The 22217-nt window shown below is 40.3% G+C and overlaps 1 protein-coding gene across 3 annotated transcripts in view; it reads left to right on the plus strand.

Annotated features, from left to right (window-relative positions):
- Positions 1-19809, plus strand: part of ALF4 (aberrant root formation protein) — a 60213-nt gene extending 40404 nt beyond the window's left edge. Inside the window, exons 11-14 of one of the 3 annotated variants that reach the window (XM_010246485.3) lie at positions 1713-1790; positions 1898-2062; positions 18466-18517; positions 19510-19809. In XM_010246485.3, coding sequence (XP_010244787.1) covers positions 1713-1790; positions 1898-2062; positions 18466-18517; positions 19510-19745 — 531 coding nt within the window. In that variant the 3' untranslated portion in view covers positions 19746-19809. Of the gene's footprint in view, positions 1-1712; positions 1791-1897; positions 2063-18465; positions 18530-19509 lie in introns of all 3 variants that reach the window. The other 2 variants (XM_019196158.2, XM_088893605.1) reach the window with 2 other exon arrangements.
- The last annotated feature ends 2408 nt before the right edge of the window (positions 19810-22217 follow it).

The following is a 22217-nucleotide window of genomic DNA, read 5'->3' on the forward strand; positions in this document are numbered from 1 at the left end:
TACGCCTCAGGGCGTTTTGGGAGCGCCTCCAGGCGTACACCTCCTACGCCTTTTAAAACATTGGTTCCACCAAAAGTCCCTTTGGAGTTTCTCAATTGAACACCAAAGTTGGTGCCTTTAAGAGAGATAGGTAATAAATTGGCAAATGACAGATATTTGTGGTCCCCCCAAATGACAGATATTTGCCTTTCCAGCCAGCATATTGTAGGCAACATTCTGTCTCTCCCAACTTTTTTTTTTGATCAATAACCGTAAAGGTCTGAGCAAATCAATTTGTATTCGTATGTTCTTGGGACTACACAACAGGGGTAGCCTATCCCCCTAACCCTTAAAACCCCCAACCCTGTTGATAGTAATATTTGATACTGAGTCTCCACTATAAACAACTGGAGATCTCACCAACGGAGCCACCATTAAACCCATAGAACAGCCCCACATCTCTACCTTTGACTGCCAACTTGCTCAAAACCCCCACTACTAGCACAAAAGGCATAAGGGAAAATGGATCCCCTTGTTTTAAGCCCCTTGAAGCATAAAAAAATTTAGTTGAGACCCCGTTCACCAAAAATGGAAATGAAACTTAGGAAATGCATGCAAATATCCAACTCCTCCATCTTTCCCTGAATCCCAGCCTCCAAACTTCTTCTAAAAATCCCCGTTGTACATAATCTTATGCTTTCTCCAAATCAAGTTTGCAAATCACCTTACCTTCCCCACTTCTATTTCTCACATCCACACATTCACTTGCAATCAACACCCCATCAGAATCTGTCTCTTGGACAAACACCATTTGTGTAGGACCCACTACCAAGTGCAGCACCATCTTTCATCTCCTTTTCTTACCTCTTTTCTTCATCCACCAAATGATCATGTATGAATATTCCTCTACCTTCACCTTAAAGCAACCAAAGGCATATAACAGTCATAATCCCTAGGGATGTCAGTGGGTTGGGTTAAATGATAAACCCACATTGACCCAACCCTATTGGGTTAGGGTTGGGTCAACCTTAATTGGGTTCAAGTTGAGGCTAACCCATGGCAAACCTGACCTGTTGACACTGTAGCACTGAAATATTTGTACAAATAGCCTTGATTGAGTATAGGTTTACTATTTGTGGGGTGAGTCAGATTGGATTTGGTATCTCACTTTGTTTAGTTGGATGGGGTTGGCTTCTGGTTGAGTTGAACCTGTTCTGAACCCAAGCCATTGATATCCCTAATAATCCCCTTAGAAGGACCAAAGGCTCAGCTTAGATATAGTAACCCTGCTCCATTGGACCCCGCTTAGATATAATAATCCTGCCCCATTGGACCAAAATATATATGTAATACTTTAGCCTGATGGACCCATGAGAAAGTGGAGCCCAAATCTGTATGCATATTTCTGGATGCAGACGAAGATGAAACCTGAGTCCAACCTCAACAAATAATATTAGTGCTGAATTGTCTAAACTTTTCTCTGGTATGCAGCGATGAGCCATTCTAATAGTGACGAGCTCAATAATTTCCTCCTGCATCTCTCTTTTGTTGGAGAACATTCTAGTGTTCCCCTTCTTCCAAATGCACTTTATCTTTGTCTTTGATATAAAGTTTTTCTTTGAAATTTAATATATTCAGTTGCTCATTTTCTTTATTTAGCTCTATTAGTTTCATGTGTTGACCTTTTATTCTATTGATGTTTATATCCATTTGTTGTACAATAATATCATCAGGTACTTGCTAGCATTCCAGCATTTCATAGGTTTGACCTTTTAAAGGCATTGGTAACAAATAATAGATTTCCTTCAATGGTAAGCTGCTTCAGCCCATCTTTTTCATGTTTTACATAGTAATATTCCAACATATTCATTGTTTTATGAATCACAATTTTATTTTTAAAATGTACATTTTTATGCAGATTGCAATTCTTATTGACCTTGTTAGAGCAGAGATGGCCATGGAAAATCCTCAAAAAGTTCCACCAAGCTCACCATTTTGGAGTCCTAATGTGCTTGAATTCATAGAGTTGGTTTTGAAGCCTCCCAAGGGAGGTCCTCCATCCCTCCCTGAGCATAGTGATGCGGTAATTCTTTTGCACTTTTCATTTTTAATGCTTTTGTTTGCTTATAGTTTGGTAATCACAACCTAACAATTAGGGGTGAGAATAAGGCTAAACTAGGCTAGGTCTAGGTGGTCCCAAGATTAGCACACATTGTGCAAGTTTGGGCTTGGGTTGGGCTTAGGCCCAAATCCTGTCTGATAATTAGGATGGGCCTTATGGTTGAAAATATGATCAAAGCAAAATGGGTATGCTATGAAGATTGGAAAATGTAGAAAACTTTGGAAAATATAAAACCACAAGAAAAGGAAGTTAAAAAGAAAGTGAAGGTGGAATTACAACGGAGACGAAAGGGGAAGGTCGAAGGCAGATTTTCGGGCAGAAACACGAGGGGAAAAGGACGGGTTTGGAGGACCTCCAGGTCAAGAATTTCGACAGAACAATAGAAAGGAAACGTACGCTGAGGTTGTTGGTGGCTTGTCATGTACTAAAGAAGGATCTGCAGAGGTGAGGGCAGACGGAAATTGCATGTTCATTGCCACGGAAGGGTTGGGGAATGAAAAATGGAAGAAGTTTCTTAAAACCTGTTTACTTGGTGCAATCTCCACCGTGAAACAGTTGGAGGATTTTAGCAACTGGTCCATGCAAAGATGGAAGGTAAAAGGGGGGTTGAGACTACAGAGGCTATCGGGCTCGAGGATTCTCTCAATCTTTGCAAATGAGGAAGAACCCAAAAGGGTTTGGTGCACCGGTGATAGGAATGTGGATGGAGAATTGCTACTTCTGGTACCGTGGGACATGGGGGGATTGTACTAGAATGCGGTAGTACGAAAAGCTTACTAGCTAAGAATCTTTGGTTTACCTCTTCATTTTTGGAGTACCAAGGTGGTGGAGAAGATTGGGAATCTCTGCAGAGGCTATTTGGAGACCAACGACTCGAACTTGGCCAAAGAAACAACATAATGGATCATGTTGAGAATGGCTAAACATGGGTGTTTTTGGTTTTTTTTCTTCTTTCTTATACTCTTAGTATTTGGGCACCCATATAGGGGCCTTCTTGTAATTATTATTTTCACAAATTATGAAGTAATCTTTTGAGGGTGTGAACAATGAACAACACACACCTCTCGACACTTTCTCTTCTTCTTCTCTTCTTTTCTCTTCTTCCTCTCTCTTGAAACCCTAGTTTTTACAACTTGGTATCAGAGCGGGTAGAAGCATATGGGAGTTGTTCTCTACTGATCTCCTACCTAGAGGCGAACTGCGGACGTTAGACCGCCGCTGGATGACGTCAACAATCTGTACAGGTGCCAGCAGCAGTCTATGAAACCAGCACAGTTTGATCCATCCTGATTTTAGAAAAAATTTGGTATGACTCTTGTCATCATATGAAGCTTCTATGATTTTTGGTGGATTTTTTAAGGAAAAAATCACAGAAATTCCAGGTCTGATGTCGAGCCATGTACAACAGGTTTAATGATATTTTTTCTGCTGTAAAACCTAGGCCATTCGATTCGTTTTTCAATTTGGGATTGATGGGAAGTGGTCCCGTAATTTTCTGAGCATTGTGTGATTTTTGGGAGATTTTTTTCTCCTATTTTGCCGCCAACCTAGTTTTTTCAGGCTTCCTATGGTTCATAACCGTGTAGTAACTTGGTTTTTGGGTCTGGAACCTTGGTTAAAGTGTTGGGGGTCCTTTTTGGTTGGTGAAAAGGTGTCTTATTAGAATATGGAATCATCTAAGGATTTTCAGATGGTTCCCGACATGCTCCCGGGAATTGCAAATATTTCCAATGTTATGATAACTACTGTTAAACTGGATGGAACTAATTTTTTTAGAGGGGTAAACTAGGATTCATCACAGGAAGGGAAGTAAAGCCGAGTCCTGAAGACCCGAAATTTGCAAGGTGGGAACAGGATAAGTCCCTTGTTATGTCATGGCTGATTTGCTCAATGCAACCTCATATTGCTCGAAATTACATGTTTCTTCCATCTGCCAAGGATATTTGGGATAGGGTGGTTGCTACTTATTCCAAGTTAACAATACTGCTTAAGTGTATCAGCTTAGGAGGGAAGCTTGCAGTATGCGTCAAGGGGAGAGATCTGTTGCTATGTATTTCTCTTCTCTACAGTCTATCTGGGAAGAAATGGTCCACTTGAAATCTCTAGTTTGGAAGGACCCTGAAGATGGTGAGCAGTATCGGAAGTACATAGAGGAGAATAGAGTCTTTGATTTTTTCGTAGGCTTAAAACCAGAGTTTGATTTCAACAGGCAACACATTCTTAGTGCAAGCATTGTCTTTCTTGCTACTGCTTACTCTCTTGTACAAGGGGAAGAAAGTCGAAGAACCGCCATGATGCAATCCTCTGTGAGTGATCATTTTGCCTTTATGTTATCACGACCCAAGCAAAATACTAGCAAACATCCCATTGTAGAGAAGGTCGAGGATGTTATTTGTGAGTACTGCAAGAAGCCATGACACACTAAAAAAAGGTGCTGGAAGCTCAATCCTCATCTAAAGCCGGAGAAGTACAAAATTGGGAAGAAGGGCAATGCTCACCTGGCTACAGTTGGTAATGATGCTTGTTAGAATGCTCGAGTCAGGGGTATTTTGGTCATTCTGGATTATCTGCTTGAGAGTGAAAGGTCTATTGTATCTGAGTTTAAGTTATGTGTCCCATCTTCTATGAGGGACAAAATGGTCTTTCCTGTAACTCTATGTTTTTGAATAAATACAAGTGGGTCAGCTAGGGGAGAGGGATTTTGACTCTCTTCTAGTCTGGCCGAACCTTTCTTTCTTGTTCTTGTTCTTGTTCTTGTTCTTTCTCTTTTCTTTCTTCTTCTCTACTTCAACCTAGAATCTGCTAGAGTTTACTAACATGGTATCAGAGCTGTAAGGTCGTATCCTCATTTCTTTCTTGCTGCTGTTCTCTTTCTGGGTTCGCCGCCAACTTTCACAGTCATCTTCTTCCTTTTCGACTGACCTGAGTGGAGGTTCGATAAGGGGCTGAAAAGGAGCTGTCGTTTTGTGGGCCTGGAGGTGAGGATGCCTCCGGTCGTTGCTGTGGTGGTCGTTGGAGTGGTATACTAAACCCTCTATTCAGTATCGAAGAGGGCTGAATGTGGACAGGTATGAACACTACTGTTGTTTGTCCAAGGGACTGTGAATGTTTCTTTTTTGTTTCAAAAGTTGGTTGTGGTGGTGGTGCTCAGTGACTGATATGCATCTCAGTCGTGTTCCTCTGCATTTCTCTTCGTATGTATGTTGAAAGAAGAGTTGTCGACTGCTGAAGTTCACAACAGCAGTAGATTGGTGGTGGTTGTGTCATGGTGATTGGTGTATCTATGTTTCAAAAATATTTAAAAGTGATCTCCTATACCTTGTGTGTAATCAGTTCTGCAGTGTGCAGCCCAAGTGTTTGATGTGAGGACTGAGTGATTTCAGTCTTAGTGTGTTGATGGTGAATGGTTCTGCAGTGTGCAGCCCAGGTGTTTGATGTGAAGACTGAGTGATTTCAGTCTTAGTGTGTTGATGGTGAATGGTTTTGCAGTGTGCAGCCCAGGTGTTTGATGTGAAGTCTGAGTGATTTCAGCCTTAGTGTGTGGTGTGTGTAATGTGTATTTAAAGAAGCTGGAATTGGTGGTGTTATAAGTGAGATAAGTCTTGTGAAAGAGTGTGAGGTTGTGTTGTATATTTGAAGGTAAAATAATTAAGATGGCTTCATTTGAAAATGGGAATGATAACAAAACAGGTGTCATGCTTTCTCCAGACTATCTAAGTGTTCAAATGACATCCATCAAGTTGAATGGTGAGAATTATGTACCATGGGCAAAATCTGTGGAGGTGTTCTTGAAGGCCAAGAGAAAGGTAAAACATGTAAGAGGGGAGAAACCTCCCTCTGATTCCCCTGGGTTCAGTGACTGGGAACAAGTAAATGCACAGATAATGACATGGCTCTGGAACAACATGGAACCAAAGATTAGTGTGAACTTCATGTTCCTAGATACAGCTAAGGAAATCTGGGATCATGCTAAGAAGTTGTACTCTGGACAAGACAATACAACTAGGGTGTATCAGTTGTACCAAGAGTATTTCAATTTGAAGCAAGGGAGTCAAAGCTTAGAAGAGTACTATGCAAGTTTGAGGAACATTCGTAATGAGCTTAATGTGTATCATCTTCTAACATCAGATGTTCAGATCCAACAACAGCAACGTGAGCAGCTTGATGTGACAAGGTTTCTTGTGGGGTTGAAGGCTGAGTATGAGCCTATCAGAGCACAAATATTGGGAGGATCTGCTCTTCCCTCACTTGAAGAAGTTTTTGCTCGTCTTAAGAGGACATCCATTGAGTCGGTAGAACATTCTTCTCTCTCTGACAGATCTGGTTTGGTAGTGACTGAAGGGGGTGGTCGTGGAAATAGAAGTGGTGGTGTCAGGAGTGGACTCCCAAGTAACCGTGGTGGTCACATGTTTAGCAGGGCTAGTGGTCGGACTGGAGGTCGAGACTCAAGGGGAGGTCGGGGAAGAGGAAGGAGTTATACTCAGAGAAAGTGTATACATTGTGGTTTAGAGGGGCACACAGTTAATTTCTGCTATGATTTGCGTGGTACACCCAACACTTGGGCTAACCATGCTAGGACTAAGGGTAGTGACATAATTACTGAAAGTCAGCAAACTGACCCAATCCCCTCCACATCTACTTGTGCTTCTGAGAAGGAAATGGTGAGTGTACCACGTGCAGTATATGAGCAGTTCATTCAAACATCTCAGCAGAACACTGCTACACTTGCCCATTCAGGTATGGCTTGCTTAGCTTCCAAAGACTCACACTGGATCATTGACTCCGGGGCCTCGGACCATATGTCTGGGACTCTTGATGTATTTTCTTCCCTTTCCCACTCCTCCACACCTCAAACAGTTACACTTGCTAATGGTTCTACATCTCCTATCTGTGGTGTTGGTGATGCTAATCTCTCCTCCTTGCCTTTATCATCTGTTTTATATGTTCCTAAGTTTCCTTTTAACCTTATGTCTGCCAGCAGATTAACCAAGTCTCTTAATTGTTCTGTAACCTTCTACCCTTCTTGTGTGTTTCAGGATCTCAAGACGGGGAGGAAGATTGGTGGAGGGCATGAAGCAGGTGGATTATGTTACCTTGATGGTGGTGGTCCTCCAGTAGCTTTTCAGTAATCTCTTACTCCTCTTCAGTGGCACTGTAGACTTGGTCATCCTTCTCTCAAGGCCTTGAAGTTATTGGTTCCTTCTTTGAGTCATCTTTCATCATTAGATTGTGAGTCATGTCAATTGGGTAAACATCATAGAGTCTCATTTAGTCCAAGAGTTGATAGTCGTGTCTCAAGTCCTTTCTCTTTAGTTCATTCCGATGTATGGGGTCCAATTAAAGTGGTGTCATACAATGGGTATAAGTATTTTGTAATCTTTGTTGATGACTTTTCAAGGATGACATGGATTTATCTTATGAAAGATCGTAGTGAGTTGTTCCCTATTTTTCAAAAATTTTATGCTGAAATACGCACTCAATTTGGTGTTCATATTAAAATTCTTCGCTCCGATAATGCCAAAGAATACAACTCCTCACCATTTCAGCAATACCTAGAACATCATGGGATCATTCATCAAACTTCTTGTGCCTACACCCCACAACAGAACGGTGTAGCTGAACGAAAAAATCGGCATCTTCTTGAAACTGCTCGATCCTTGATGATTAATATGAATGTCCCAAAACATTTTTGGAGTGATGCTGTTCTTACATCCTGTTTTCTGATCAATCGGATGCCCATGTCAATCCTTGGAAGTCAATCCCCTTTCTCCGTGTTGTTTCCCACTTTATCTCCATTTCCTCTTACCCCAAGAATCTTTGGCTGTGTTTGTTTTGTTCAACACTTGGGGCTTGGGTTAGACAAGCTAGATGCTCGAGCTACTAAGTGTATTTTTCTTGGCTACTCAAGGACTCAGAAAGGGTATAAGTGTTATAACCCAAAATCCCATAAATCGTTTGTGTGCTCTGATGTCACCTTCTTTGAGTCAGTTCCGTTCTTCTCAGATGCTGGGGTCTCTTCCTCTCCCTCTGTGGTTCCCCTTCCTGTACCTGTTGTGGACATCCTTCCAGTAGCTCCTGTTTCTACTGCAGATGCACATCCTATGCCTGTTACTACTGAGAAGCCGCCAATCACTCAAGTGTATACCCGCAGAAGTGCATCGGGCCCTCCTCCACTTCAGCCCCTGTCGATAGATCCTGCTACTGCTCCTTCTCCTTCAGATCCTGATCTTCCTATTGCTCTACGAAAAGGTAAACGTACTTGTACTTCTCACCCCATTTCACACTATGTTTCCACTGCTCACCTTTCTGCTTCTCATTGCAAATTTATATCATTACTCTCATCTGTTCCCATTCCCAAGACTGTCCAGGAAGCTCTTGCCTCCCTAGGGTGGCGGCAAGCCATGGAAGAGGAACTCTCTGCTCTACAACATAATCACACATGGGAACTCACCGCTCTTCCTTCCGGTAAGCACACAGTTGGGTGTAAATGGGTCTACACAGTGAAGTATCTTCCTGATGGCAGTGTGGAGCGATTGAAAGCGAGGTTGGTGGCCAAGGGTTATTCTCAGATGTATGGTGTGGACTATATGGAGACATTTTCTCCTGTGGCTAAGATTGGTTCAGTTCGGGTGCTGATTTCATTAGCTGCTATGTATGATTGGCCTCTTGTACAACTTGACATCAAAAATGCCTTCCTGCATGGTGATCTAGTTGAGGAGGTGTATATGGAGCAATCACCAGGGTTTGTTGCTCAGGGGGAGTCTGGCAAAGTGTGTAGGCTCAAAAAGGCAATTTATGGACTGAAACAATCTCCACGTGCTTGGTTTGGCAGGTTCAGTGAAGTGATGAAAGCCTTTGGGATGAAACAATGTCAGGTTGATCATTCTGTGTTCAGCTATAACTCAAAGGATGGGAAAATCTTGCTAGTCGTGTACGTGGATGATATTGTCATAATTGGGAGTGATAGCAATGGAATCAACAGGTTGAAGAAATTCTTACAGGATCACTTCAATACGAAAGATTTGGGGAAGCTGAAATATTTCCTGGGAATAGAGATTGCGAGGTCAAAACATGGGATCAACCTATGTCAGAGAAAATATGTTCTTGATCTACTTGAAGAAACAAGGCTGTTAGGTGCTAAACCAGCAGAGACTCTTATGGAACTCAATGCCAAGCTGAGTGTTGATGCGGGTGAAGAGTTTGATGATCCTGGAAGATACAGAAGGTTGGTGGGCAAATTGAACTACCTGACCATTACCCGACCAGATATATCATTTGCTGTGAGTGTGGTGAGCCAGTTTATGCAACATCCTCGGGTTCCTCACTGGGAAGCTGTTCTGAGAATTGTTAGGTACCTAAAAGGTGCTCCAGGTCATGGTTTGTTATACCAAAGTGGAGGAACTCTTGAGATAGTAGGGTACACAGATGCTGACTGGGCTGGTTCTATATCAGACAGGAGATCAACTACAGGGTATTGTACCTTCCTTGGTGGCAATCTTGTAACTTGGAAGAGCAAGAAACAAACAGTGGTGGCAAGAAGTAGTGCAGAAGCAGAGTACAAGACTATGGCCCATACCACATGTGAGCTAGTTAGGCTGAAGAACTTGCTTCAAGAGATGGGATTCTCAATTGACAAACCCATGAAATTATACTGTGATAACCAAGCTGCTGTTCACATCTCTTCCAATCCCGTCTTTCATGAGAGAACTAAGCATATCGAGGTTGATTGTCACTTTGTAAGAGATAAAGTAATAAGTGGGGTAATAACCACATCTCATGTGAGCTCAGGAAATCAGTGGGCAGATCTCCTCACAAAGGGATTGTCTCGGGGAAGAATAGATTACATTTGTAACAAGCTGGGACTATATGATATATACTCTCCAGCTTGAGGGGGAGTGTTAGAATGCTCGAGTCAGGGGTATTTTGGTTTTTCTGGATTATCTGCTTGAGAGTGAAAGGTCTATTGTATCTGAGTTTAAGTTATGTGTCCCATCTTTTATGAGGGACAAAATGGTCTTTCCTATAACTCTATGTTTTTGAATAAATACAAGTGGGTCAGCTAGGGGAGAGGGATTTTGACTCTCTTCTAGTTTGGCCGAACCTTTCTTTCTTTCTTCTTCTTCTTCTTCTTCTTTCTCTTTTCTTTCTTCTTCTCTACTTCAACCTAGAATCTGCTAGAGTTTACCAACAATGCTCAACCCTCGGATGTGCTTGACTCCTCTGATGTGATGGATAAACTCAGGAATATATTGTTGCAGTTAGAGAATGTACTTCCTCCTCATCTGGTTCTGGACTTAGTAATCTATCTAGTACATATGCCAAGACAGGTACTATATTTGCTTGTTTCACCTCCTTTAGCCCATGGATTGTAGACTCTGGGGCTAGTGCCCATATGATTGGTATGCCTTACATTTTACCTCATATAAGTTAGCCCCAGGGAAGGGCAAGATTACTGTTACTGATGGATCTCAGACCCCAATATCGGGTCTGGGTGAAGTCAGAATCACTAATAACCTTTCTCTTGACTCTATTCTACATGTGCCCTAGCTACAAAAAAAAATTATTGTTTGTTAGTTCTCTAACAAAATCCCACAATTGCTCAGTGACCATTTTTTCCAACCATTGTGTTTTTTAGGACCTGAGCACGAGGAAGATGATTGGAAGTGGGCATGAAGTGGATGGAGTCTACCTCCTAGATGGACCTTCAGAGCATGGATTTTCAAGCCAGACTGAGTCTTATTCCAATGAGAAAGCGAGTCTTTTGAAATTATGGCATTGTCACCTTGGTCATATGTCTGTCAATTCTGTCAAGTTTTTGTTTCCAAATTTGTTTGATTCTGTATTGAAATTGAATTTTGAATGTGAAGTTTGTCATTTATCCAAACAATGTAAAAACACATATTTTGCAAGCAGTAAAAGAAGTAATGTTGCTTTGCACTTGATCCATACTGATGTTTGGGGTCCATATGCTATCCCCTGTATGGGGGGGGAGGTACAGATATTTCATTCTCTTCAATGATGACTATAGACGGTATACATGGCTTTATTTGATGAAAAGTAGAGATGAAGTTCCTATGATTGTTCAAAACTTCATGAATATGGTCAAGACACAATTTGAGAAAAGAGTTAAGATAATAAGATCTGACAATGCCAAGGAATACTTTGAATATCATTTGTATAGATTTCTTGAAGTTGCTGAAAGAAAAAATAGGCATGTGGTTGAAGGTGCTCGAGGCTTATTGTTCCAAACTCATGTTCCAACTCATTTCTGGGGTGATGTTGTTTAGACAGTTGTATATCTCATTAACAGACTCCCATCAAGGGTCCTTAACCTTCATTCTCCTCATCAGCTACTCTTCCCTGATGAACCTCCTTTTAATCTACCCCTTAAGGTCTTTGGTTGTGTTTGTTTTGTTCATGATATGAGTCCTTCCCGGTGCAAGTTTGATCCTAAATCAGTTAAGTGTGTATTCCTTGGTTATTCTCCAGTTCGGAAAGGCTATAGATGCTTTGATGCTCTCTCTGGCAAGAGATATGCCTCTAAGGATGTTGCCTTTTTTGAATCCTCTTCCTTTTTCCAGTCACCCCATCATCTTCAGGGGGAGAATGCAAGTGAAGATTGGACTCCCTTTTGCCTTCTTGTTCCTACCTTTATTCCTCCTCCTCCTCCTATGTATCGACCTCGGTCCTAGCAGCAGTTTTTCATCAGGCGTAGTAAGAGGGTGGCTCCTGAAGCAGGATGCCCATCACAATCTGATTCCTCGGACTTAGGTAATCTTGAACCTCTTGACAATCCTATTATTAATTCTAACATTGATCTTCCTATTGCCATTCGAAAAGGGAAGAGGACATGTAGCAAGTATCCTATCACTAATTATGTGTCTTATGATGCTCTTTCACCTTCCTATTATGTCTATACTTCTGCTATCTCTTCTGTTTCTATCCCTCGCAGTGTTATAGAGGCAATGCAGTGCCCCCACTAGAAGAAAGCTATGAACCAAGAAATGGAGGCCCTAATAAAGAACCACATTTGGGAGGTTGTTCCTTGCCCCAAAGATAAGATTCTTATTGGGTGTAAGTGGGTTTATATTGTTAAGCACAAGGCAGATGGCTCAATTGAAAGATACAAAGCTCGGCTTGTAGCCAAAGGATACACTCAGACTTATGGCATTGATTATCTGGAAACCTTTTCTCCAGTTGCTAAAATGAATTCTATTCGTGTGATCATGTCTCTTGCCGCCCATTACTCGTGGCCTTTATATCAAATGGATGTAAAGAATGCCTTCCTTAATGGGGACTTACAAGAGGAAGTGTATATGAACTTACCACCTGGGGTAAGTTTTCCTAACAGTGATGGAAAAGTGTGCCACTTGAAGAAGTCTTTGTATGGGCTAAAACAATCTCCAAGAGCATGGTTTGACAGGTTCAGGAATGCCATCTTAAAGATTGGTTTTTCTCAATCTCAAGCTGACCACACCTTATTTATTAGAAGAGTTGATGGTAGAGTAACAATGTTGATGACATTGTTGTGACAGGTGATGATATCATAGGTATCTCTCAGTTAAAGTCATTCCTTGCTTCTGAATTTGAGATTAAGGACCTTGGTTATCTTCGATACTTTCTTGGCATTGAAGTTGCAAGATCCAAGAAGGGGATTTTTCTGTCACAAAGGAAATATGTACTTGATTTGCTTCATGAGGTTGGTAAATTAGGGCGTAAGCTTGTAGAAACACCAATTGATCCCAACCACAAGTTGAACTCTACTGAAGGAGAAGTTCTTCTAGGCAGGGGGGTATATCAGAGATTGGTGGGACGTCTTCTGTATCTTTGTTTGACTAGACTTGACATTTCCTATGCTATTGGAGTGGTTAGCCAATATATGCATGAATCCAGGACATCTCATATGCAGGCAGTTAACAGAATTTTAGCCTACCTGAAAGGATACCCTAGAAAAGGGTTGTATTCCAACCACGGCCATCTAAAGGTTGAGGCTTACACAGATGCTGATTGTGCAAGGCCCATCGATGATAAAAGATCTACATCCGGTTATTGTGCCTCAGTTGGAGGCAGTGTGGTTTCCTGGAGAAGTAAGAAACAATCTGTGGTTGCTCATTCTAGTGCTGAGGCAGAGTACAGGGCAATGGATCATGGAGTGTCTGAACTCCTCTGGTTGAAGACCTTATTGACTGAGATGGGCATCCTAGCAGATGTTCCAATGAGACTATATTGTGACAATCAAGTAGCCATAAATATTGCTCACAATCCTGTCCAACATGATCGTACAAAGCATATTGAGGTGGATAGACACTTTATTAGAGAAAGAATTGCTAGCAAAGAGATTTGCCTTCCTTTTGTAAGGTCAGAAGACCAACTAGCTGATTGCTTCACTAAAGGTGTTCACCATCCAAAGTTTGCTAAGAACCTTGCCAAGTTGGGCATGATTGACATATATGCTCAGCTTGAGGGGGAGTGTTGAGAATAGCTAGATAGGGGTGTTTTTGGTGTTTTTTCTTCTTTCTTATACTCTCTTAGTATTTGGGCACCCATATAGGGGCCTTTTCTCAAATTATAAAGTAATCTTTTGAGGGTGTGAACAGTGAACAACACACACCTCTCGACACTTGCTCTTTTCTTCCTCTTCTTCTTCTCTTCTTTTCTCTTCTTCTTTTCTCTTGAAACCCTAGTTTCTAAAGATCAGAATCAGAGCCAAATGGCAAGGCTATCCCCCAGCCATAGTAAAGGTGTTAAACGGGGTCTCGGAGGTAGAAGTAACCATATGGTTGGAGATACTCCTAGAGAGAAGGGCAAAACCAGCCAGCTGCAATGATTCAGTGTCAGAAGAGTAGGAGTGGATCCAAAAGTCACTGGCGGGCCTAGACATCTCTCTAGATGTGGGAAGAAGACCAAAGGCAAAGGAAGTGCTGAGGAAAATATGTGATTGGTGATGGAGTCCGGGGAAGGTGGAGCAGGAAGAGGAGGCATTTGAAGGTTTCAATCAGCCTGAGCTCAGAAGTGATGTGGCAGTGGTAGGCGCTAAGAACTTTGATCCTGCAATAGAAAGAAGGGCTGTTGCTCCAGCCTGCCATACTGAGTCAATTGTATGGCGAAAGGAAAAGCAAAATGAGTTTGTCAAATCTCATTTGAAAATCGCCTAGTGGAGAAGATAGTAAGTCGTTGTATGGAATTACTTGGAGAAATGGGGATTGGGAGTTGGAGCAGTTCTGAACACATGACAAGAAGGGAGCCCGACCCTAGACTGGCTCTTGCCACCGGCCTAGAATTTGCTTGTGTGATAGTTATGGGGCAGTTAAAAAGTTTTAGGGGATATGTAGGCTCAAGAGATTGGACTACTTCTTGTTGAAGGAGACCACAATGTTTTAACCAATTTGGGGCCAACCCAAGAATCGAGTAGTTCAACCAACTTAAGCCCTAGTTCGACTAACAACCAATCCAACCCACCTCTACTTAACCTTTTTAACCAAAAAGAGGGGTTTTCACCCCGATCTCAAGGATTCCAAACCTTTGTTTCCCCCAGTTGAAGAAGCTGCCACAGAGGCCAATGCCTCGTCAATTGGGATCCAAGAACTACTAGCCAGTCCTATGGTTGCTTAGATTGGAAAGGAATTGAAAAGGCTTATGGTGCTTTTACAAAAGGGACGAAGTTTGAGATTGGGGATGGGCTAGTGGTTTAAAAGGCGCGCCTAGGCGCACAGGCGAGGCACATTTCAGGGTATGCACCTCGCCTAGGTCCTAGGCGCAGCCCTTTCAAAAGGCGCACGCCTTGCACAACCCCAATTTGGTAATGTTGTTCATTCATTCATCCTAATAAAATGTCTTCTTAAAAAGCAATTAAAACTATAAAATCATTATTTTTTGTGTGAAAACTAAGAATTTAAGACCTAACATAGACTTGTTTGGGCTTGCCTCGAGGGGCGTGGCACAAAGGTAGCTCATAGAATCAGGAATGTAATATGTTTTACATTACATTAGCTACTTGAAGTAATGCAATTGAGTGAAAAAGTAGAATAACAGTTTTACATGCTTGAAAATGTTTTATATGTTTGATTTTATTTTTAAATTCTCATTTGAATATGCTTTACATCTTATGTTTATGTATTTTAATTTTAGATAATAGGTTTTTTAAAACATTATTTTAAAATTTAAGTTTATAATTTTTATTAATATTATGTTTAATTTTTTTTTGAATTTTTTGGCATTTTTTTGAATTTTCTAACAAATTTTTTTTTTTTTTACTTTTTACCATTTGTTTTTGTATTTTTGCGCCTTGCTTAAAAAAGGTGTGTGCCTTGCCTTGCCCCTTGTGCCTCAGGCGCAAATTGACCCCTGCGCCTTGTGCTCTTAAAACACTGGGATGGGTCAAGGGTGAAACTTTGGAAGGATAATTGGTTTGGAGAAAAGCCTCCGGCAGAAGCTTTTCCTGCCCTCTTTGAGATGGCAGCGGACAAGGATTCCAAAGTAGCCGACTGTATGCAAGATGGAAATGTGGTATGGCTTCCTCACTAAGAAGAAATTTAGATTACTAGGAGGTGGATGCATTGATGGAATTGATGCATTTGCCATACAGCACTGAAGTAGAAATCGCGAGGGCTGACTATAGAGTTTGGCATTGGGACAAGACAGGAAAGTTCACAGTAAAATCTTTCCAAAATGCTCTAACCAGTAGAGAAGAACAGTTAGTTCCTGCCAACCCCATTTGGTGCAAGAATGTTTCCTCAAAAATGGCCTTTTTTTTGTCTGGACTGCTTATTTAAACAAAATCCTGACTAGGGATAATCTCCTGCGGAAGGGCATGCTATTGCACTCAACAGATTGTGTTCTCTGCGAAAGCCATTCAGAACCAGTGAACCACCTGCTGTTGCACTGTTGTTTTTCTTATGAGATCTGGTCCAGAGTAGCCCGGCTTTTAGAGGTGCAAAGCTTTTGTCCAGGATCAGTAGCGGAATTATTCAAAGGTTGGAGGGTGGAAGGTCTGAACAAAAGAGGAAAACTGATCTGTAACTTACTCCCAGCAGTGGTGTTTTGGTGCTTGTGGCAGGACAGAAACACAAATTTTCAAAAAATAAGAGCATTTCTTCAGATTCTGTTTTTCCGAAAGTTTAGGAAAAATGCATTCTATAGTGCTGCCAGGGAAGTTTTGTGATCAGTCCCTGTGTACATCATTTTGGTGTACATGTTTTGTTTTTCTTAATATAATTCTTACCTTATTGATAAAAAAAAAATATAAACCTTACCTAGTCTCAAAATAAAACGAAATGAGAAAGTAAATGAAGCTAAATTTAAGGCATATAATAAATACTTATAAGAAAAAGGCATATAATGAACTTTATCATAAACTAGGCACCAAAGAGGGAGAAAGTGGAATTTATAAATTAGTAAGGATGAGAAAGAACATTTGGTGAAGGACCACTTGCTAATATGTTGGAGAAACTTACGTGGGATTTTTTGTAGGAGCAAGAGAAGGGAAGGAAGATTTTTTGGTGAAGTGAGAAATACTATGCAAGACTAAGGAGCAAGGAGGATTTGGGGTAGGGGATATTAATTTTACAAATCTAGCCTTGTTAGGAAAATGGCCATGGAAGCTGCCCCTAGATAATGAAAAGTTATGGCACAAGGTAATAGCAAGCATTCATGGGTTGATGGCAAATGGCTGGGATGCTGCTGTATCTCCTAGGGCTATTGTGGTCTCTCCTTAGAAAGCTATTAATGCTATTCTTCCTCAGTTCCTAAACCTTGTCGGCTATGATGTCCACTTAGGGAAATGTATTATGACAAGAGTGATGATACATTGGTTAAATCTATGAACATGTTTTCACCTTACTCACATGATGGTTTAAGAAGGAAGGAGGGAAATGGTGGCAACGTCAAAGAAGAGGAAATATCAAAAAATCTAGGAACCACCTGATGATAGCAGTTTGGGCAACCCAGGCCCTTCGAGGATTGGAGGGGTGTTTAGGGATAAGAATGGTAACATTTTAGCCTTGCTAGAAGGGCAGAACTACTTGTTGTACTTCATGGAGTTCAAAGAGCAAGAGAGCTGAACCTAGAAACGATGGTTATTGAAGGGAACTCCCAAGTGGTGATTGGTTGGCTGATGGATGGGGTGAGGGCTGCTTGGACTTACAAAGACACCATAAAGAAGATTAAATTTTTAACAGGGGGAGGAATGGGGGAGAGAGAGAAACTTGCCTTTGCACCTCCACTGTGCATTTAAATATATCATGTTAACTCATTTTTTTCCTGTATTTTTTTTTTCCTTCAAATAGATGGATGTATGCACTCACCAGTGTAGTTATGAAAGCCTATTGCTTTTCACCCTGCAGACCACTAGTCTGTTTTTAAGTAATGGTGGCTTCATCCTTTGTAAATATTCTTTTTCTTGGGGAAGCTGTTAGCAAAGATTATGGGCAGTTTTTTTTTTATGCAGCAAATATATTAAACCAGTAGAAAACAACAAGAAGATGTGATGAAGCTTGAGGTGAGACCGCAGTTGAAGCTGGAGCAATGAACAACCCACTTTTAGTGTTGAAATCACTTCAGTGGATAATATATGCCTTCAAGTTTTGTATACAGCAAAAGATTCCCCCCTTGCGGTCTACAAACAAGATGTGAGGCTTATATAGCTGCCTCCAAGCAAAGCGACACCATAACACCTAATTTGACCAAAATACCCCAACTTAAGTGGCTCACATGACAGTCACGTGACTCAACTTAAAATAAAAGACCGACTCTAATAACCAACTATAAAATTCCAAATAAGATATATAACTTAAGGAGTAAGAAAATAAAGATGAATAACCAACTTGTCCAGCTATGAATCAGCTACTAAGCTCAGTTACACTCCGGCCCGCATGCTCCTGCATCATTTTTGCCTTTTAGATTTAAAGGGCCAAAACCCAATGTTGGTCCTGGATATCTAGGGTCTTCAGAGGTGGATTAGTCATTGTAACCTCCAGCATTTCCCTTTCCTTGTTTTTATTTATTATTATTATTATTATTATTATTATTATTATTATTATTATTATTATTATTATTATTATTATTATTATTTGCATTATGTGGTCACTCTGAAACTCAGATCTCGTTGCCACTTGTCAGTCCAGGATTCTACAACTAAATCAAGCAATGGCATTTGCCTTTTGGGTTTTTTTTTTAAGAGGTTTTTCAAGAATTTCTTGAGGTTTGGTCTCGAGTTGATGTCTGGCATTTGCAATATAGTTTCTCTGTGTCTATATTTGAGTTTTTAAATGTCATTATTAAATATTGATGGAGCACTTGGCTGCTTGAGGTTTATATTAATTTTTTGTTTCATTTCTTCTGATTATGTATTTTCATCATATGCACAGGTTTTATCTGCTCTCAACCTCTACAGATATATATTGATTATGGAATCAACAGGTAAATGACAAGGTTGTGAGTTTCTGATAAGTAAAAAAGGGAAACCATCTCTAAACTATATTTTGTTGATTTATTTATTTTTAGACAATTGATTCATTGGGATGCAATATTGCTTCCTTGTACACATGCTTGTAAGTTAATATGATTATTTATATTGGTTCTCCTATGGAGTGCTGATTTTTATTGGATATTTGTGCTTAATTGATGGCTAGATTATTAGCAATGTTTTGAAACCTAAATGAAACTTATGTTTTATTGGGTAAACACAATAAATGCAAGAAGTTAAGATGACGGGAATGTTTGAGGGTGAAGTTTGTATTTCGTCATATTTTAAGTAATCAGTTATGGATTTTCGTGTTACTCTAGTTGGATTAGTGTCATGCCATTTTAAGAAAAGACAAGGAGGGTTTTTGCAGTACAGACCCGTTTATGTCCCCAACTCTTGAAGATTCTGTCTTTTGAAAGGAGGCATTTTGTGTATGACTGATATGCAGTTTTGACTTTTTGAGTGTAGTGGGTGGTATAGTGTATGTTCTCTACTTTGGTTGTTGGGTTCTTTTATTTGTATATCTCTATGCTTAATAAAAGCATTTTGGTTTCCTTTTCTTAAAAAGTGCTTGTAGCATGAGAATAGACTGAAATTATTACAAATTAATAACTAAGATGAAGTTTTATGTTGCATGAGAAGTTGTTATGTAGACTTCATTGCCGATTTTGCCAAAGCTTATGCCAAAGCCATCAGGTGATGCCATTGAGTTTCCTTGGCTGTGAAAGCCTTCTTGTTACCTAAGCAAATATAATCCCAGTGCTGGTTGGGTAGCTTTTGGGGCACTAAATTATTGCTATTGTATCCATCAGAAAAAAAATACTGCTATTGTAGGAATTGGGAATTGCAAAATTTATGTTGGCTATTAGGACCATGGTGTTGCATAAACTGCAGAACATCATCTGCTTTTAATGCATCTCTGACCACGTTTATCTATGAATTGCAGGAAAAGCAAACTATACAGGAGTGCTGGATAACAAGGCCATAAACAAAGCCTACACAGAGTGGCTTCTACCTCTACGGACACTAGTCACAGGAATTACGGCAGAAAATGAAAAAGACTATGATCAGCTTGCCATTGACACAGTTTGTACCTTAAATCCCATTCAGTTGGTTTTATACCGATGTATTGAACTTGTTGAAGATGAAATGAAACATCCTGCTAAATGTACCAACCATTGAAAACTTGACCTAAGGAGCCTTTCCTTTTAAGAGTAATAACTTATACATAATTTTATTGAATTTACACGTGGATAGTGTGTATAGTCCCATGAAGGAAATCTGGCCATCTGAGGTGCTAATATTTTGCAATTCAGCGTTTGAGGTTGGACTTTTATTAGTACGTAACTATTACGTATTATATATACATTACAGGCGATTAAGGGATGGGGATGGAGCAGGGTCACGTGAAGTTCACTGTCCTTGCCACAGAGAGCCTGAAGTTGGTTAGGGTTTGATCCTGTGCCTCTATTTTGGCCTAATATTAGCTTTTCATTCGAATCTTTTTATTTGTCCCATAAAAGTGCCCTTCGCCAATCTATGCCAGCTTGAGGTTTACACTTATTTATTTCTATCAAAGGCTTACTACGCCTTGACCTAAGTTACGAGGTAGAAGCCTCACGCCTCAAGGCTATGCCTTGTAGGCCTTGTTTGTATTTGGGTAAGTCATTTATTTGGTCAAGTGCTTTTTGGGTAAATGCACTTATCTGGAAAATACTTGCCCGGATAAGTACAGTTATCAGTTTTTTTTTTTCTTTCTTTTAGGAAAATTTACTTAAACTTTCACAAAGTGTCAAGTTGATCCAGAACCATTAACCAACTTTAAGTATTATATAAAAAGACAAAAATGCCTCTCATCTATCATCTAATTTTCTTTTAGTTGGTATCAGATCTTTAACCACCCCCTCCATTTCAGCAAATCTGTAGTTGCAATCATTGGGTCCTGCATTATCGGTGACACTTCTAAATTTGAGGACGAGAGAGCAACAGGGAGGTTCTGTAATGGAAAGCTGGCTACCGGCTTTGCTGGTAAAAAAACTAAAGAACCATTAATTGTTTTCTTTTCTATGGTAAAACTTCATTTTCTTCTCTTAATTCCTATAATGAGGTAATGGGCTTGCATTGCTTTAATGATTCTGAGCTCAGTTGAGACCCTTGGCTTCACTTAATACCAACCTGCTTACCTTAGCCAGGAGGCCATAGGGAGTAACCTCTTAACAGGAGCCAACTTTGCTTCAGCTGCTTAGATGAATTTGCTGGTACCGTTTAGAGATCCCATACTGAACTTCAAACAAGAGAGAAAAAACAATCAATTAAACCAGACTCAGTTTCCAAGTGAAGGAAAAGAAAACAGATCTCTCTTGGGATCCAACTGAAACGCTCATGGAGACTATAGCTTTGTCCAGATTTTTAGAGTAAAAGCTTCGAATTCCATGCCTTAAACCCGTAAAACTCAACGAATTACAGCTCTTTAAGGATTCCGATGCGCTGAGAGATATCATCTACAGGGAAACCGATGGAAAAACAACCGAAGACATCGTTGTCAAAGAAGGCGAGAGGCCACATATGCAATTGTGGTGAACTACGCAGGTTAAGCGATTGGCGCCTGGCGGAAAGTGAAAGCATACATTTTAACTTTTTAAGCTTTCACTCTTGTGCTCATACAGCTTCAGAGGCGGTGGCACTTCCCCATTGTTGGCTTCCCTGGTTTGCTTCAACAAAGATGTGTTCATGTGTCAAGTGTTGATGGGTCCGACTGTACGTAAACCAGTGTTCATGTGTTCGAGTTCATCAATTCACGTCTTCTGTTCTTTCATCAAGTTAATTCAACTATAGTTATTATGATTCAGTCTGAAGGTTGAAGATAATGAATAGTGTTATATTTTCAAGGGTAGTTTTGACATTTTGAAAAATTTTAAATTGCAAATATGATCACGATAATTGAGGGACTGTATTAATGGTAGGGACTAAATTGACAACTTTTTAAAGTTTGGGTACTTTAGTGACACGTTTAAAAGTTTGGGTACTAAATTGACACTACCTCCAAAGCTTAGGGTACTAAAGTGGAATTTTCCCTTTCTTTTATTTCTCATGTATAATTGTACAATGATTTTTATCCAAAAAAAAAAGTGTTTTCAACCCGTCATTGGCTTGTAGGTTGAACTATTCGAACCATCACTTGGCCATGATTTTGGGTCTAGTTTTGTTGCAACCTGTCATTCGGTAAAAAAAATGTTGATTTTGTCAAAAATCGTTCAATGTAAGTGGTTCAACCGTTGACCCGTTCAACCCCCGTCACTAGTTGTGGGTTGCACACAGTGTATATGCAAACTTTCGGCAGATGTGATGTCCCATTGGGATGATCTTGGTCTATTTTTAAAACATCACAAAAAGTGGAATTATTGAAGGGACAATATTGTCTCATTATGTATTAACAATTTTTGGCGCAATTGGTAAGTGATTTACCCAAGTCTCGGGAGGGTATTATTTGCCCATGTAAACGAGTCACTTGAAAATCATTATTTTTCATGGGACCCACTAATTATCAAAATATGAATGTGGTTTTATTTATTTTCTATAGGACCCACCAACTTAACTGCCCTCACTTCCCAAAAAATGAACGATGCCTTAAAACTATCACTAACTTGGTCCAAC

This window comes from Nelumbo nucifera, chromosome 8, assembly GCF_055504915.1.
Source record: "Nelumbo nucifera cultivar China Antique chromosome 8, China Antique-T2T, whole genome shotgun sequence".
Classification (NCBI taxonomy): Eukaryota; Viridiplantae; Streptophyta; class Magnoliopsida; order Proteales; family Nelumbonaceae; genus Nelumbo; species Nelumbo nucifera.